The sequence below is a fragment of the Ovis canadensis genome, chromosome 3 (assembly GCF_042477335.2).
Source record: "Ovis canadensis isolate MfBH-ARS-UI-01 breed Bighorn chromosome 3, ARS-UI_OviCan_v2, whole genome shotgun sequence".
NCBI lineage: Eukaryota > Metazoa > Chordata > Mammalia > Artiodactyla > Bovidae > Ovis > Ovis canadensis.
In genome coordinates this window covers 168,849,376-168,868,163 of record NC_091247.1, presented here as the reverse complement: position 1 = coordinate 168,868,163, position 18,788 = coordinate 168,849,376, and the positions used below count along the sequence as shown (strand labels likewise).

Genomic DNA, 18,788 nt, shown 5'->3' with positions numbered 1-18,788 from the left:
AAAGAATAGATCTTAAAAATTCTCATCACAAGAAAAAAGTCATAACTATACATGGTGAGGGATGTTAAATAGACTTATTGTGGTGATTGCTTTGCAATATACACAAATATCAAATCATTATGTTGTACATCTGCAACTAATATGTCAATTACATCTCAATAAAAAGAAACAAAAATGGGGATGTTAATACTTGTTTTATAGAAACAAAAAGGACTTTAAGTGAATATCATGAAGAGGTGTGGGCTTCCCAGGTAGCACTAGTGGTAAAGAACCCAGCTGTCAATAAGGGACTTGGGTTTGATCCCTGGGTCATGTAGGTTCCCTGGAGTAAGGCATGGCAACCCACTCCAGTATTCTTGCCTGGAGAATCCCATAGACAGGAGCCTGGAGGGCTCCATAGTGTCACAAAGAGTCAGACTTAGCATACGTGGATGCATGAATCAGTTCAGTTCAGTTCAGTTCAGTTGCTCAGTCGTGTCCGACTCTTTGTGACCCCATGAATCGCAGCACTCCAGGCCTCCCTGTCCATCACCAACTCCTGGAGTTCACTCAGACTCATGTCCATCGAATCAGCGATGCTATCCAGCCATCTCATCCTCTGTCATCCCCTTCTCCTCCTGCCCCCAATCCCTCCCAGCATCAGAGTCTTTTCCAATGAGTCAACTCTTCACATGAGGTGGCCAAAGTACTAGAGTTTCAGCTTTAGCATCATTCCTTCCAAAGGACTCCCAGGGCTGATCTCCTTCAGAATGGACTGGTTGGATGTCCTTGCAGTCCAAGGGACTCTCAAGAGTCTTCTCCAACACCACAGTTCAAAAGCATCAATTCTTCGGCACTCAGCCTTCTTCATAGTCCAACTCTCACATCCATACATGACCACTGGAAAAACCATAGCCTTGACTAGATGGAGCTTAGTCAGCAAAGTAATGTCTCTGCTTTTGAATATGCTGTCTAGGTTGGTCATAACTTTTCTTCCAAGGAGTAAGCATCTTTAATAAATTGTATAATCTAGAGGAAATAAACAAATTGCTAGAAACACATAACCTACCGTGACTGAATCATGAAATAATAGAAAATTTGAATATACCTTTAATTAGTAGGGAGACGGAATCAGTAACCAAAATTTTCCTAATATGGAAAAGCCCCAGACAAAACGGCTTTATTGGGGAGTTCTACCAAACAGTTGCAGGTTTTCTTTTTCATTCCTTTTTTTTCTGCCAAACATTTGAAGAAGAATTAACACCACTCCTTCTCAGACTCTTTCAGTATATCAAAGAGGAGGAGACATTTCAAACTAATTCTAGGACACCAGTATTACCCTGATATCTGAGCTAGACAAAGACCCTACAAGGAGCGAAAACTACAGAAAACAAATTTCATGAGACTATGAATGCAAAATACTAGCGTGTTGAATTTGGCAGCGTATTAAGAGCGTTATACAACATGACCAGGCAGGATTTATTTCTAGAATGTAAGAGTGGGTCAGTATGTGAAAATCAATCAGTATAATTCACTACATTAACAGAATGAAGGAGAAAAATCACATGATCATATCGATTGATGTAGAGAAGCATCTTGCATCAGTAAAATGTAAATAGGAAAAAGCTTGCTCAATAACAAAGGCTACATATGAAAAACCCACAGCTAACATCATATTCAATGGTAACAAGACTGAAAGTTTCTCCCCTAAGATCAGGAACAAAGATGTTTGTTTATGCCATTTTTACTCAACATAGTGTCAGATGTTCTATCCAGTGCAATTATGCAAGAAAAAGAAAACAAGACATCCAAATTGGAAAGAAAAAAGCAAAATTATCTCTGTTTGCAGAAGACAATCATATATGTAGAAACCCCTAAATAGTTGCACCACACACACACACACACACACAAACTTATTAGAATTAATAAGCAAATTAAGCAAAATTACAGGATACAAAATCAACACCTCAAATTAGTTACATTTCTATACCCTAACAATGAAAAACATGGAAAAATGAAATTAAGAGAGAAAACAATTTTTTACAACAAACTTTTTTACAACATCATCAAAAAGAATAAAATAATTGGGACTAAACAAAGGAGGCAAAAAAGAAAAACCTATACACTGAAAACTATAAAACATTGCTGACAGAAATTAAATAGGCATAAATAAACAGAAAGATATCACACCCATGGACGGGAAGACTTAATACTGTTAAGATATCAATACTACCCAAGTTCAGTTCAGTTCAGTCACTCAGTCGTGTCCGACTCTTTGTGACCCCATGAATTGCAGCATGCCAGGCCTCCCTGGCCATCACCAAACCCCAGAGTTCACTCAGACTCATGTCCATCGAGTCCGCGATGCCATCCAGCCATCTCATCCTCTGTCATCCTCTTCTCCTCCTGCCCCCAATCCCTCCCAGCATCAGAGTCTTTTCCAATGAGTCAACTCTTCACATGAGGTGGCCAAAGTACTGGAGTTTCAGCTTTAGCATCATTCCTTCCAAAGAACTCCCAGGGCTGATCTCCTTCAGAATGGACTGGTTGGATCTCCTTGCAGTCCAAGGGACTCTCAAGAGTCTTCTCCAACACCACAGTTCAAAAGCATCAATTCTTTGGCACTCAGCCTTCTTCACAGTCCAACTCTCACATCCATACATGACCGCAGGAAAAACCATAGCCTTGACTAGATGGAGCTTAGTCAGCAAAGTAATGTCTCTGCTTTTGAATATACTGTCTAGGTTGGTCATAACTTTTCTTCCAAGGAGTAAGCGTCTTTTAATTTCATGGCTGCAGTCACCATCTGCCATGATTTTGGAGCCCAAAAATATAAAGTCTGACACTGTTTCCACTCTTTCCCCATCTATTTCCCATGAAGTGATGGGACCAGATGCCATGATCTTCGTTTTCTGAATGTTGAACTTTAAGCCAACTTTTCACTCTCCTGTTCCACTTTCATCAAGAGGCTTTTTAGTTCCTCTTCACTTTCTGCCGTAAGGGTGGTGTCATCCGCATATCTGAGGTTATTGATATTTCTCCCGGCAATCTTGATTCCAGCTTGTGCTTCCTCCAGTCCAGCGTTTCTCATGATGTACTCTGCATATAAGTTAAATAAGCAGGGTGACAATATACAGCCTTGCCGTACTCCTTTTCCTATTTGGAACCAGTCTGTTGTTCCATGTCCAGTTCTAACTGCTGCTTCCTGACCTGCATACAGGTTTCTCAAGAGGCAGGTCAGGTGATCTGGTATTCCTGTCTCTTTCAGAATTTTCCACAGTTTCTTGTGATCCACATAGTCAAAGGCTTTGGCATAGTCAATAAAGCAGAAATAGATGTTTTTCTGGAACTCTCTTGCTTTTTCCATGATCCAGCGGATGTTGGCAATTTGATCTCTGGTTCCTCTGCCTTTTCTAAAACCAGCTTGAACATCAGGAAGTTGACGGTTCACATATTGCTGAAGCCTGGCTTGGAGAATTTTGAGCATTACTTCATTAGCATGTGAGATGAGTGCAATTGTGCGGTTGTTTGAGCATTCTTTGGCATTGCCTTTCTTTGGGATTGGAATGAAAACTGACCTTTTCTAGTCCTGTGGCCACTGCTGAGTTTTCCAAATTTGCTGGCGTATTGAGTGCAGCACTTTGACAGCATCATCTTTCAGGACTTGAAATAGCTCCACTGGAATTCCATCACCTCCACTAGCTTTGTTCATAGTGATGCTTTCTAAGGCCCACTTGACTTCACATTCCAAGATGTCTGGCTCTAGATGAGTGATCACACCATCGTGAGTATCCGGGTCGTGAAGATCTTTTTTGTACAGTTCTTCTGTGTATTCTTGCCACCTCGTCCATACCATTTCTGTCCTTTATCGAGCCCATCTTTGCATGAAATATTCCCTCGGTATCTCTAATTTTCATGAAGAGATCTCTAGTCTTTCCCATTTTGTTCTTTTCCTCTATTTCTTTGCATTGATCACTGAAGAAGGCTTTCTTTTCTCTTCTTGCTATTCTTTGGAACTCTGCATTCAGATGCTTATATCTTTCCTTTTCTCCTTTGCTTTTCACTTCTCTTCTATTCACGGCTATTTGTAAGGCCTCCCCAGACAGCCATTTTGCTTTTTTGCATTTCTTTTCCATGGGGATGGTCTTGATCCCTGTCTCCTGTACAATGTCACGAACCTCACTCCATAGTTCATCAGGCACTCTATCTATCCGATCTAGGCCCTTAAATCTATTTCTCACTTCCACTGTATAATCATAAGAGATTTGATTTAGGTCATACCTGAATGGTCTAGCAGTTTTCCCTACTTTCTTCAATTTAAGTCTGTATTTGCTAATAAGGAGTTCATGATCTGAGCCACAGTTATGAACAGTATGAAAAGGCAAAATGATAGGATACTGAAAGAGGAACTCCCCAGGTCAGTAGGTGCCCAATATGCTACTGGAGATCAGTGGAGAAATAACTTCAGAAAGAATGAAGGGATGGAGCCAAAGCAAAAACAATACCCAGCTGTGGATGTGACTGGTGATAGAAGCAAGGTCTGATGCTGTAAAGAGCAATATTGCATACGAACCTGGAATGTCAGGTCCATGAATCAAGGCATATTGGAGGTGGTCAAACAAGAGATGGCAAGAGTGAAAGTCGACATTCTAGGAATCAGTGAATTAAAATGGACTGGAATGGGTGAATTTAACTCAGATGACCATTGTATCTACTACTGCAGGCAGGAATCCCTCAGAAGAAATGGAGTAGCCATCATGGTCAACAAAAGAGTCCGAAATGCAGTACTTGAATGCAATCTCAAAAACGACAGAATACTACCCAAAGAGACTAACAAATCTGATGCAATCTCTACCAAAATCCTAGTGATGTTTTTTGCAAAGTAGAGAAACCATCCTAATATTCACATGGGATTTCAAGAGACATTGAATAGCGAAAACAATCTTGAAAAAGAAAATAAACTTGAAGAACTTGTTTCCTGATTTCAGAACTTATTACAAAGGTACATCACTACAAAGAAGAAAGCAAATTTGGTGATCAAAAAGAAGTCAGTAAAATAAAAATGAAGTGGTTCCTGAAAAGTTTTAAAAACTTATAGTAATCAAAACAGTGTGGTACTACATAATGACAGGTGCCACACAAAAGCCATTCTTCCAGGCCAATCAAAGCCACATTTGTGTGCTTTCATAAGCAGCTGAGCTGCAGGTAGAGAATAATCCTCTTCTTAAAAATAAGGATACCAACTAGGATACACGACTCAACAAGGCTTGCCTCCCAAGAGAATATGCTTGGGCAAGTGAAAGCATTTCTTGAAATAATTCTAGGTTAGCCCTAACAGATACCTGAATGAGAGACTTTGCTTAACATATTGGGAACTTATAAAAATCAGTGAGAAAAACAAAAGAAAGTTTCAGTTTAAAAAATAAACTAGGGACAAAATTTGCAAAAACACACAAAAACCAGTATGGAATAGGCATAGAAATAGAGGTATAGACTAATGGAATAGAACAGAGAACCCAGAAGTAAATCTTTGCTTATGTAAATAATTTTTTTATAAGTGCGTTGAAACCATTGAATGAGATACATGGTGCTGAGACAACTGGATATTCACATGCAAAAGAATGAAGTTTGACCCTTCCCTTATATTATATACAAAAATTAACTCAGAATGGTTTAAAGGAACTTCCCCGGTGGTCCACAGGCTAAGACTCTGTGCTCCCAATAAAGGGTGTCTGGGTTTGATCCCTGGTCCCACATGCTGCAACTAAAGCTCCGCATGCTACAAGGAAGATTGAAGATCCAGTGTGCTGCAACTAAAATCTGGCCCAGCCTAAAGAAATAAAAATATTTTTAAAAAGAATGGATTAAAGACTTAAACATAAGAACTAAAACTGCACAATTCTTAGAAGAAAACATTGGGAAAAAATCTTCATGACATCATATTTGTAATGATTTCTTGTGACACTAAAAGCACAGGTAAAAAAAGAAAAATAGATAAATTAGACTTCACAACAAGTGAAAAGTAATAAACTTTTAAAACTTTTGTGCATCAAAGGACACTAACAACAGAGTGAAAAAGTAACCCACAGGATGGGAGAAAATATTTGCATATCATAGAGCTGATGAGGGGTTAATATTCAGAATATATGAAGATCTCCTACAACTTAACAACGAATAATTCAATTTAAAAATGTGCAAAGCGAGACTTCCCAAGTGGTTCAGTGGTAAAGAATCTGCCTGCCAATACAGGAGACACAGGGAGATGCAGTTTCGATCCCTGTGTCAGGAAGATCCCCTGGAATAGGAAATGGCAACCCACTCCAATATTCTTGCCTGAAAAATACCATGGATGGTGGAGCCTGGCAGGCTGCAGTACATGCGATCACAAAGAGTCGGACATGACGGAGCACACGCATATCACACCACGAGATTGCTTCCAGCATTAAAAAAAAAAATGTGCAAAGGGGAATTCTTTGGAGGTCCAGCGGTTGGATCTCTGGTGGGGGAACTAAGGTCCTGCAAGATGAGTGGTGCGGCCAAAAAAAGGGGAGGTGGGGAAGGGACTTGAATAGACATTTCTCCAGAAAAGACATACAAATGACCAGTAAACACATTAAATATGTTCAACATAATTAATCATTAGGAAAATGCTAATCAAAACCACAGTGAAAGACTATTTCACTCAATCTAAAAGTCTGTCACAAACGGGTGAACAAAATGTGGTATATATGTGGGCTTCCCTGGTGGCTCAGAGGTTAAAGCATCTGCCTGCAATGCGGGAGACCTGGGTTCGATTTCTGGGTTGGGAAGATCCCCTGGAGAAGGAAATGGCAACCCACTCCAGTATTCTTGCCTGGAAAATTCCATGGACAGAGGAGCCTGGTGGGCTATACTCCATGGGGGTAGCAACGAGTCGTACAATGGGAGAAAAAGTAAGGAAATTTGTAACATCGATGAACCTTGAGGTCTGTGTGCTCAGTTGCATCCAACTCTTTGTGACCCCATGGACTGTAGGGGTCCATGGACCCCACGGACACCAGGCTGCTCCGTCCATGGGATTTTCCAAACAAAAATACTGGAGTGGGTTGCCAGTTCCTACTCCAGGGGAACTTCCCAACTCAGGGATTGAACCCACATCTCTTGAGTCTCCTGCATTGGCAGGTGCATTCTTTACCACTGAACCCAGGGAAGTCCCTGAGCTGAGTCTTGGAGGCAGAAGTTTAATCTGGAGGACAGGTAGAGGACATGACAAAGCATTGAGAGAAAAAGCCTACTTTTGAAGAATGGAAAGTAGTCCAAGATGAAGATAACTCCAGTATAAAGTAGGTGTGTGGGTGGCATGGTCCGAAGGCTGCCAAGGTTAGTCAAAGACGAGACACATTCAGAGGCTCTGGACTCTGTCTTAAAAGCAATGGGGAAATATCAAGTGCTCTGGACAGGGAAGTGAAAGGATCAAACCTATGTTTTAGAAAGACAACTCAAATGTGTATGGGTACTCAGTCATGTCTGACTCTTTGCCACACCCTGGACTGTAACCCACCCGGCTCCTCTGTCCACAGGATTTCCTAGGCAAGAATATTGGAGTGGGTTGCCATTCCCTTCTCCAGGAATATTCTCCACCCAGGGATTGAACCCTGGGGCTCCTGCATTACAGGAAGATTCTTTACCACTGAGCCACTTGGGAAGCCCAGATCACTCAAGAGGGAATGTGAAAGATGGACTTAGGAGAAGGGGAGATATAAGAGAGGAAAACAAGCAGGACAGCTGTCACAGGAATCTCAATCAGAGATGACAAACAGCAATGACCAGGAAGAGATCTACAGGAGTCAAAGTTATAGAAACTTTGGATGGTTTCTATATAAGGGTGGTGGTTGGGGGCTGAGGGGAGGAGGAAATGGAGAGTTAATGTTTAATGGGTAGATTTTCAGTTTTGCAAGATGAGAAAGTTCTGGAGATGGACCCCACAGCAATGTGAACACAGTTCATAGTTACAGGCCAGCTATTGAACTGTACACTTAGAAATGGTTAAGATAGCAAATTTTATGATATGTAATTTTTTTTAACCACAATTTTAAAAAAAACTAAACTGGGAATTTCTTGGTAGTCCAATGGTTAAGACTCGGTACTTTCACTGCCATGGGCTCAGGTTCAATTCCTGGTCAGGGAATTGAAATCCCACAAGCTGCGTAGCGTGGCTTAAAAAAAAAAAGTAAACTAAAAAAAAGAGGAAGCAAGAAAATTATTTTCTTTAGTTTTAAGTTCCTTTTTTATAATGAAGAAGACAATTTTTTTTTTCAAATTGAGTAGACTCACAGGATACCAGAAAATAGGTGAGAAAAGACCCATACTTAATATATTAGTGTGCCAGGGCCGCCATAACAAAATACCATAGACAGGATGATTTAAACAAAAGGAATTTATTTCTCACGATCTGGAGGCTAAAAGTCCAAGGTCAAGATGTTGGCAGGTTTGGTTAATTCTGAAACCTCACTCCTTAGCTTGCAGATGGCTGCTGTCTTGCTGTTCCCACACATGGCCTTTCCTCTATGTATACGCATTTTTGGTGTCTCTTCCACTTCTAATGAAACCAGTCCCATTGGATTATAGTCCCATTCTTATAATCTCGTTAATGGTTAATGGCCCTCTGCCCTCTCCTTAAAGACCCTCTGAGCAAATACAGTCACATTGTGGGTTAGGGCTTCAATCTATGAATCTTGTTATAAACGATTCAGTTTATAACACTTAGAGACATTAGCATGTAATACCAAGAATAAAAACTATGAATAAGAATTTAAAACATGGAAAGAAAATTCAGTTTCTCAGTTATACCACCCACATTTCAAGCACCCAGTAGACACATGGGGCTGTGTCCACCATATTAGACAGCACAGACAGAGAATATTTCCATCTTCCCTCAAATTTCTGTTGGATAGCAGTGGTCTGGAAATTGTGGAAGAACTTATAAAACCCCTAAGATTGCATTTTAATACACTCCTCAGTTCCTCTTCCCTCCCTTAATCAGATGGATTATCCTGATCCCAACTATCTGAAATTTCAAGAAGAACTGGTAAGATTTATGTCACCTCTGATTTTCAATGTGTGGATTAGCACATTGATGAAAGACTTGCTGGCCTGGCAGCATTCTTGCTCCTGGGGCCATTTGATCGTTGGGAAATCTCAATTTATTGCAGTACCCAGAGTCTGAAAGAATAAAGCAAACGTGTATGTCTTAAGGAGTCATATGATTTTATGATGAAAGGAAAAACTTTTTGTTTGTTTGAGGTAGGAGGAGTCTCTTTACTTAGCAGGAATACTGATAGACTAACATAATCAGAATTGAATTATTCTATTCCATACCTGAGGATTAAGATAAGGGAGTCAGTGACAATTTAAAATTCAGTTTAATTCCTTCTGTGCATAACCTCTTTATTTATATAAAGTATAAGGTTACTAGGAAAAGTATCTAAGTCATGGCCCTTGAATAAGGCTCCAGATGAGTAGGAGTTGAGATCACTTCTTCAGCAGTCTTGTCCTCTGAGGCCTTGATTGTCGTTTGTCACCTCTGGGTGATTCACATCTGTGCTGCCTCCCAAGCCCTCCTCCCTAGTCTCCAATAGAGGAATATTTACCTCTTTTTCATAGTGATACTAGATCAGCTACTGAATCCCAGATTGCTGAGAGCAGCATGAGGAATCCCACCCGTGGCCAAGGTCATGAGGAAGGAGGCTTGACATTACGTAAAGGCAGGATCAAGCCTCAGGGGTCCCGCTGGAGATTCTCGAGCATCTACCCCCAAAACCAGAGTCTGCCTGCTTTACTGTGTTATGCTTTCCACCTACTCTTCTGACATTAACAGGGGGCTGTCCCCCCACCACCTTTTTCTGGAAAAAGTTAATTTAGAGCTTTTAGATAATAAGTCTCCTGGGCATAATATGAGTGTTTCAATCAAAAAACCCCTCTGATGGCTTTCTAGCCTTCCTGCCGGACTCTTACAGCTGCGAATGTAATTGTTTGTGGCCTTCCAATCCTGAGAGGCACAGGAAACTTCAAACATCCTAGGAATGTAGGGGCTTCCGAGGAGTCAAAATCATTAGACTAGGACTGATTAAGGGTTTCATTTGTTAAGCCAATACTTGCTGCCAAGTTTTCATATCTTTTATTTGTTGATATAGTTGGTATGTAGAAAAAACAGGTAGTAGGCCTGGTATTAGCAACATTAGATCTTTGAGTTAAGTACTTTCTTTGTTATAACCCACTGCAACTTTGTTCTACAGGAATGTAACTTTATTTAGTATTTTGAGGGTGATGAAGAGTAAGGAAAAACACTTCAGGGGAAAATGAGTTTTCTGGTTGATAGACATTTATCTAGAAAAAGAGCCATAAAAATGTTAACAGGCCCCCTGGCCATAAGATGATGTAAAACCACCTAAGACCTTTTGTATACGGGAAGGTATGCAAAAGGAAAGCCTGGTCTCAATAAGGGTCAGGACTGCTGCCCCTGCATAACTCTGCATATTCCTTTATGTACAACTTGGGGTATATAAGCTGCTTTTGAAAATAAAGTTGTGGGTCTGGCACCGATGCTTGGCTCCCCCATGTCGTCCTTTTCTCCCTTTTCTGGCTGAATTCCCATCTGGAGCACGGAGGCTCACCGTGTCTACTTATTTGCCCTGGCTTCTAAGACCCACGTGAGAGGGAGCCCAAGGCGGGGCACTCTCTGCTATTCAAGCGGGTGCCGGTGGCCTACATAGACCGTGCAAACCCCTTGTCTCGGAGTTTTATTGGTTCTCCACGTAAACCAAGTTATTCAGCCTCTTTTCTTCACTAATTTTCCTACTACACTATTCTTTCCTAATCTCTCTTTATATATCTAATAAATAGGTCTCTCCTCGCTGACTCTGTCCCCTCTTTGAATTCCCTGGATCCACTGGGGCTGGACCCCGGCACCAGATTTCACTGAAGATTTAAGCACAGAGCTCACCAACAGCCCCTGGTCCTCCAACAACCTGGGCATGAGCTATGGCCCCAAGTCTACGGCCTCATCTCAGCCTCACTCTTCGGGTCTGTTGTAGTTCTGAGCAGCAGAGTAGAAAGCTACGTTTGACTTTGTAGATTCCCACTCCTGGCGACAGCTGGACTACATTGTACATATGCTGCTCTTGCTCATACTAACTTTCTAGCATAGAGAAGGCACATCTTACTCTCCTGGATGAGGCTGAACCCTGCCTAATAACTGCAGTACAGAGACCAGAGCACTCCCTGGGAGGCCCCTCCCTGAGCTACTGTCCATCTGGCACCTTGTTTTTAGTTGAAAAAGACTTACTTGGCTTTCATGTCGTCCAGGTTAAAAAGATGAAGCTGCAGGGGCTAGGGATCAACCTGGTGATCAGCTTGCTCCAGGGACATTCTTGGCAGAGGGCAAAATGGGTAAGGTCAGGCAGGGACTTTGGGAGTAGAGCCTGGCAGAACTAGGCGTCTCCAGAGGGTGGCTGGATCCCCAGAGATGAAGGAAAAGATACCAGGGTCTTTTCTGGGCTCCACATGAAGTGAGAACTACAGGGTAGAGCGGGAGGCACTCAAGGAGCAGGTCACAATGGGTCTCAGTGATGCTTAGCTAGATCAGACCACGCTAGACTGGAAGACAAGCATTCACAGTTTCCTCTGGGCTGTGGTCTGAAGGAGCCCAGGGTTCAGTTGGAAGACATCTTCCCCATCAACTCCCAGCCTCCCTTCCTTTTCAGTTTGGGGCCAGGGAGTAGGGAATGGGACTCAGTTGCTCTTCTTGGTCTCCCCATCCAGATTACCAGGGGCTTTTTCTGCTTCACGTGGGCTCATTCCATGAAGGTATAGGACCCCAAACTACCGCACAATCCAGTCACCGAGACATGAAATCACTCTGGTAGGTCTAAACTCACTCTGCCCAGTTCTCCATCCCATGAGGAGGAAAGTTGGTTGCTTTTCCCAACAATCAGCAAGGAACATGCCCTCTACAAATATTTGCCCATTTGTATTGACTGGTCAAACCTTGTCCCTCTGTTACATACTCAGTCTCAAAATGCATTGGTACTTCCTATGGGTCCTGCCACATTCTATCTCCAGCTCACAAAAGAAGCTATGGAGGGAATTCCCTGGTGGTCCAGTGGTTAAGTCAGGAAAACAAGATCCCATGTGATGCAACACCAAAAAAAAAAAAGCTGTGGAGACCCAGAGTTCAGTTCAGTTCAGTTCAGTCGCTCAGTTGTGTCCGACTCTTTGCGACCCCATGAATCGCAGCACGCCAGGCCTCCCTGACCCAGAGTTAAAAGAGATCAAATAACTGTGATTCTGATCTAGAAGCAACATTTAATTTTTTTCAGTTTAAAAATGAACACAAACAAGTTACAGCACCCAGCTGGGAATTAGAAAGTAAAAGGTAGATACATGGGGAAAGATTACAATATCCTTCATGTCTAGTACGTAATACATCCCCAGTACCTGACAAAGAGAAATTGGGGAAAAAAATAGAGATTAGGATTTATTAAGAGAAGGGGCAAAGCTGACTCTGGTCACATGGCTTTTAGCATTGGGATCAAATGAATAGATACTTCTGCCCTAAGCTGTCTCAACATTTCTAACTACCTGTTGTGCCCAGTCCTTGTACATGATCCTATCAGAGACATTTGAGAAAGGAAACAGGGTGCCTTGGGGGCCTTCCCTATCCAAAAATATTCTGGACTTGCGTCTTTATGAATTCCACTAGAATGTGCATCAGAATGGTTGCGAAACGCTTGATAAAGTACAGCTGATCTTGCATAGGCATTGTGAAGTCTTTCATCTCAGGGCTGTTCACTAGCCGGTTGCTTACTGCTTGCAAATGCTCCCAGGACTCATCCGTGCACTTCTGGGTGACATCAATGGCAGCAGCCTTAAACTCTGTTACCAGCTCAGTGTTAGGGAGCTTCTCAGCAAATTCAGCCATCATTTTTGCTGTCTCATAGAGCACCCACCTATTTTCCTGCCTACATGCCTCCAGAAGGGTAACTGAGCGCTGCACGCGCCTAAGCTCCCCTGGGGATCCTCCCAGATCCTTCAGAATGACCTTAACTTGGCCAATCCCTTCTCCTTCATTGTGCTTTTTGCTCTCACGGATGAGGGTTTCAGTGGTGTCCTTTCCTCCTATCTTAACAAGCTGGAGCTGCAGAATGTGAGCCTCAGTTGTGCAACCAATCTCTTCCAAGACCACCTCCAGAGCTAAGTTGGATAGGTACTCAGGCAGAGGGGCTAAGGAGGAGGCCACATGCAAGAGATGCTGGCAGGTTTTAGGGTCTGGGAGAAGGAGCTGGTTGGAGAGCAGGTTCAAAGGATGCCCAGTTTCTGAGATGGACGGCTGGAAGGTCAGGACCCCTTCCTGGGCATTTCTTGGGAAGGCAGCCACTGGGGACAGCAAGACACAGCAAAGGAGCAGCACGGCCTGCATCACGGTGGGTCAGCAAAACAGCCCTGCCGGAAAGAAGCAGTGCTCAGACTGGGAAGTGGGCAAAGGCTCGGGATGAAGAGACTCCAGGACTGGCCAGACATCGGAAGTGCCTCAGCTCTTGGAAACTTCAGTCGCCCGGGACGTCAGAACTCATGGGCTGTGGGAGATATTTACCTGCTCCTGGAAAAAAAAGAAGCCAGAGGAATGAGATGATCTGAACACGTCCTTTGCCTCCGTGCCTCTCTTGATCTGAATGACTGCTTTCTAGATCTGACCTTCTCTTTATCTCAGTCAAAACAGTTGACCCCTCTGAACACCTCAGTTGACCTCACTGAAAACAGTGAAGGACACAACCTTCACAAATATTTATCTGCCTCTTCTTAGTTCAGGCTTTGCCCTTACCTTTGCCCCAAAGCTGAAATCAGGTTTCTCCCTCTGTGGATACTGCCCCATATCCCTCTCACCTTAGGATTTCTCTAGACCTAAACTTAGATCAGGAAAATTTCCTCTGTGTCTTCTGAGGAAGAGGGAGGTGAAAGGCAGAGATGCCAGTGATTTCTGGATAGGAGACACCAAAATAGTTCTTTTAAATTATTTTTTATTTTTTAATTGAAGTATAGTTGATTTACAAGATTGTGTTAGTTTCAGGTGTATAGCAAAGTGATTCAGATATATATATCTGAATTATACATATATTCTTCAGATTCCTTTCCATTATTGGTTATTACAAGATATTGAATGCAGTTCTCTCTGCTATACAGTAGGTATTTGTTTATCTATTTTACATAGAGTAGTGTGTATCTGTTAATCCTAAACTCCTAATTTATCCACTCCTGCCTTACAGTTTCCCTTTTGGTAACTGTAAGTTTGGCCCAAAATACTTCTTATTCAATGGATTTAAGAGGTAGAGAAATAGAACAATAGAATCCACCAGCTGCTGCTGCTGCTGCTGCTTCTAAGTCGCTTCAGTCGTGTCTGACTCTGTGTGACCCCATAGACGGCAGCCCACCAGGCTCCCCTGGGATTTTCCAGGCAGGAACACTGGAGTGGGTTGCCATTTCCCACTCCAATGCATGAAAGTGAAAAGTGAAAGTGAAGTCACTCAGTCATGTCTGACTTAGTGACCCCGTGGACTGCAGCCCACCAGGCTCCTCTGTCCATGGGATTTTCCAGGCAAGAGTGCTGGAGTGGGGTGCCATTGCCTTCTCTGAATACACCAGCAAGTCAGACCAAATAAGAGCAACTTCTCAGTTTTTACATTAATTCCAGTGCAGTTCCTTAATTAAACGTGTCTATTATCTTACTACCCCTTTCTAAGCCGATATCAAAATGTAAGGAATTGGGCTTCATTTCTCAACCAGGAGTCTAGGAGAGAAACTGCAGTCTGAACAATAAGGAGCGATGGCATATGGTACCTCCTAAAACTGGTACAAAGCCCACGTGTGATCATGGCATCAGGGTTTCTCTCTGGTTCCATAACCCACCATGGCACACAGCTAGAGGGAACAGATCAATGAAGGGATCCCAGGTCCCTCCTCTTATCTTATTTACTCCTCTCAGTCCCAGGAGGGCCCTCTAGTAAGCAAGAAGAAATCAATCCCTAGAATAAGAGAAGTCAGTCTTCGGGGAGCTACAGGGACACATTCCTAAAACCGGGAGAACCAGATGTAGAGATATCCAACACTGTTGCCTGAAATTCTTGGACCCTAAATCCACAGGGAACCTCAAGAATCTACTGCTTCTGTACAGCTCAGTTAGGTCTTTGGATCCTGCCAAATTATCCCGTTTCTGACTTGAGTTCAACATCCATGACTGGACCTCCAGTATTACGATCAGGTTGTCCTCAATATGACAATTACTTTTCTTTGCAATTGCTTGCATTTCCAACTCTGGTGTCTTGGGAATGACAGGGGAGAGAGAATGTGTAAATGTGTATGGGATGGAGAGTGGTGGTTCATTTGTCTCCAGGACTGAGGAGAGGAATAGAGGGATGAAGACAAGATCTGGTCCCTCCAATCAGACTCCCTACCTATGCTCCTATCCTCATCTGGTACCTGTTCATCAGTTCCCATTAGCTATCAATCTTTGAGTGATGGGGTTTTTGTTGTTTTAATTAACAGTTCATTTTTGGGAATTCTCCGGCTGTCCAGTGGTTAGAACGCCAGACTTCCACTGAAGGGAGCACGGGTTCAATCCCTAGTTAGGGAACTAAGATCCTGCATGTCACATAATGTGGTCAGTAAAATAAAATGGCTCAAGAAATTGAGTAAAAAAAAATTATTTTAGTAGAAAAATTGAGCAAGAACTACAGAATTTCCAAATATTCCCTCTTCCCCAGCCCCCAAGTTTTCCTATTTTTAACATCTTCTACTGGTGTGGTACCTTAGTTACATTTGATTGTTATATTTAAAATGTTATATATTATTGTTATTACCTAGGTCCATAGTTTACATTAGGGTTCAGTTCTTTGCATTTGCACAGTTCTATCATACCAAATGTATGTCATAAAACTTTACAGTATCATACAGAATACTTCCACTGTCCTAAAAATCTTTGGTGCTGTTTTCAGTTGCCAATCCCTATCAGCCTGGTCTCCCATCAAAGTAACTTCACCAGCCCCCTAGACCAGCATGGCTGGGACCTAAGTAATCAGTAGCAGTCTTGCTATTATCCCCTTGGGACCCCAGACCTGCTCTCCTTTTGCTGGCTAACAGGAGGGCCCTCGGGCCTTGCCCTAAAGAGACTTCGGGTTCCACACTGGCTGAAGCTTTCTTCCTCCTCCGAGTGACTCAAAGAAGCATCTAAAACACTCAGGGTTCAGCATGCGCGGACTCCACGGAAGTTTTCCTATAGGGTCAGAGAAGCTGAAAATGCAGTAGGAAGAACCAGCTTGTTCTTTCCAGATCACCAGATTGTCAGTATTAAGGACTACTTTATGCTTAATTTTGCACGGGTGAAGATCAGTAGGCATGGTGAAAGTGAAAGCACGTGAAGTGAAAGTCACTCAGTCGTGTCCGACTCTGCCACCCTATGGGCTATACAGTCCATGGAATTCTTCAGGCCAGAATACTGGAGTGGATAGCCTTTCCCTTCTTCAGGGTATCTTCCCAACCCAGGGATCGAACCCAGGTCTCCTGCATTGCAGGCGGATTCTTCACCAGCTGAGCCACAAGGGAAGCCCATTGTTTACCCAAGTGAAAGTGAAAGTGAAGTCGCTCAGTCGTGTCCAACTCTTTGCGACCCTATGGACACCAGGCTCCTCTGTCCATGGGATTTTCTAGCCAAGAGTACTGGAGTGGGTTGCCATTTCCTTCTCCAGGGAATCTTCCCATCAGGGATCAAACCCAGGTCTCCTGCATTGTAGACAGATGCTTTACCATCTGAGCCACCAGGGAATTGTTTACCTAGGCCTCTCCCTAATCTGAACAGTTATTTCCTGAATCTCACTTCTACTCTACCTCAGCTGAAAACAGAAGAGGGTCAGAAAGCTAATGGTTTCCAAGGAAAGGGAAGGACGTGACGTTTGCAGTTTACTCATCTTTCTTGCCCAGCGTCTTTCCCTATGCCCCATGCTGACAGACTGACTTTTCCTCCCTGTGTGTCTCTTGCTTCTTCCTGATGTGTTTTTAAAAATAAGTTTGGCTGTGTAGGGTCTTAGTTGCAGCATGTGAGATCTTTTATTGTGGTGCAAGAGTCCTCTAGTTACAGTGCTCAGGCTTAGTTGCTCAGTGGCCTGAGGGATCTTAGTTCCCTGACCAGGGACTGAACCTGTGCTCCCCAAGTTTCAAGGTGGATTCTTAACCACTGGGCCACCAGGGAAGTCCTCTGATGCATTTAATAATTCGAGGTATAGTTGCTATACAATATTTAATATGACATAGCAATTCACAATTTTAAAGGTTATTCTCCATTTAGTTATTATAAAATTCCTGCCTATATTCCGTTATCTTTGTGGCTTATTTTATACATAGCAGTTTGTACCTCTTAACTCTCTACTTCTAAATTGCCCCTCCCTCTTCTGTTTACTTTAGTACTTTGGCCACCTTATGCGAAGAGTTGACTCACTGGAAGACTCTGATGCTGGGAGGGATTGGGGGCAGGAGGAGAAGGGGATGACAGAGGATGAGATGGCTGGATGGCATCACCACTCGAGTTTGAGTGAACTCTGCGAGTTGGTGATGGACAGGGAGGCCTGGTGTGCTGTGATTCATGGGGTTGCAAAGAGTCGGATACGACTGAGTGACTGAACTGAACTGAACTTCTGTTTCCCAACCAGAAACTAGTTTGTTCTCTATAGACCAAGTCTGTTTTTTTTTTTTAAAACTTATGTATTCACAAGTTTACTGTATTTTTCAGATTCCATATACATGTGATACGGTTTTGTCTGACCTATTTCATTAAGCGTAATACTCTTCCAGTCCCTTCATGTTATTGCAAATGGCAGGATTCCATTCCTATTTATGGCCGAGTAATATTCCATCACATATTTGCCACATCTTCCTTACCCATTTTTCTGTTGATGGACACTTGGGTTACTTCTATATTTTGGCTATGGTAAATAATGATGAACACTGGAGTGCATGTATCTTTGTGAACTAGTGTTCTCATGTTTTCCAGATATCTACCCAGGAGTGGAATTGCTTGGCCATATGGCAGTTCTATTTTTAGGAACTTCCATACTGTTTTCCACAGTGGCTACACCAATTTATGGGGTTGACAGAAAAGTTCATTTGAGTTGTGCCAGCGGTTAAAGCGTCTGCCTCCAATGCGGGAGACCCGGGTTCAATCCCTGAGTCAGGAAGATCCCCTGGAGAAGGAAATGGCACCCTACTCCAGTATTCTTGCCTGCCTCCCATGGACGGGGCAGCCTGGTGGGCCACAGTCCGCGAGGTTGCAGAGTCGGACAAGACTGAATGATAGCCAGCCCAATATGGCTACCCACTCCAGCGTTCTTGCCTGGAGAATCCCAGAGGCGGGGGAGCCTGGTGGGCTGACGTCTATGGGGCCGCAGCACAGTATGTTCCTATCAACAGTATACAAGGGTTCCTTTTTCTCTATATCCTCACTAACATTTATTATCCATGGTCTTTTTGATGACAGCCACTCTGATAGGTATCAGGTGATATCTCATTGTGGTTTCAATTTGCAGTTCTCTGATGATTAACGACATTGAGTGTTTTTTCATGTGCCTGTTCTGATGCACATTTTTTTAACCCTAAAGATTTATCCTAGACAAAGGATCTTTGTCTAAGAGGTAAGAATGTTTTTGTGTCTTTTGTAGGGAAAGCAAGAGAAAAGGGAAGACTAATGGTTTCTTTTAAACCTAACAGTTAAAAGTGCTTTCACAAAGATG

General features: G+C 42.8%; 1 protein-coding gene across 1 annotated transcript; it reads right to left on the bottom strand.

Annotated features, from left to right (window-relative positions):
* Positions 1–12,301: 12,301 nt before the first annotated feature.
* Positions 12,302–13,698, bottom strand: LOC138435875 (apolipoprotein F-like). Its single transcript, XM_069581022.1, has 2 exons — positions 13,610–13,698; positions 12,302–13,458 (listed from the first exon to the last, which is right to left on the bottom strand). The coding sequence occupies exon 2, from the start codon at positions 13,433–13,435 to the stop codon at positions 12,674–12,676; it is 762 nt and encodes a 253-aa protein (XP_069437123.1). The 5' UTR covers positions 13,436–13,458; positions 13,610–13,698; the 3' UTR covers positions 12,302–12,673.
* Between the last annotated feature and the right edge of the window lie 5,090 nt (positions 13,699–18,788).

What these genes read in the sequence shown, in the direction of transcription:
- LOC138435875 (XM_069581022.1), bottom strand. Translation starts at nt 13,435, where the DNA reads ATGCAGGCCGTGCTGCTCCTTTGCTGTGTCTTGCTGTCCCCAGTGGCT.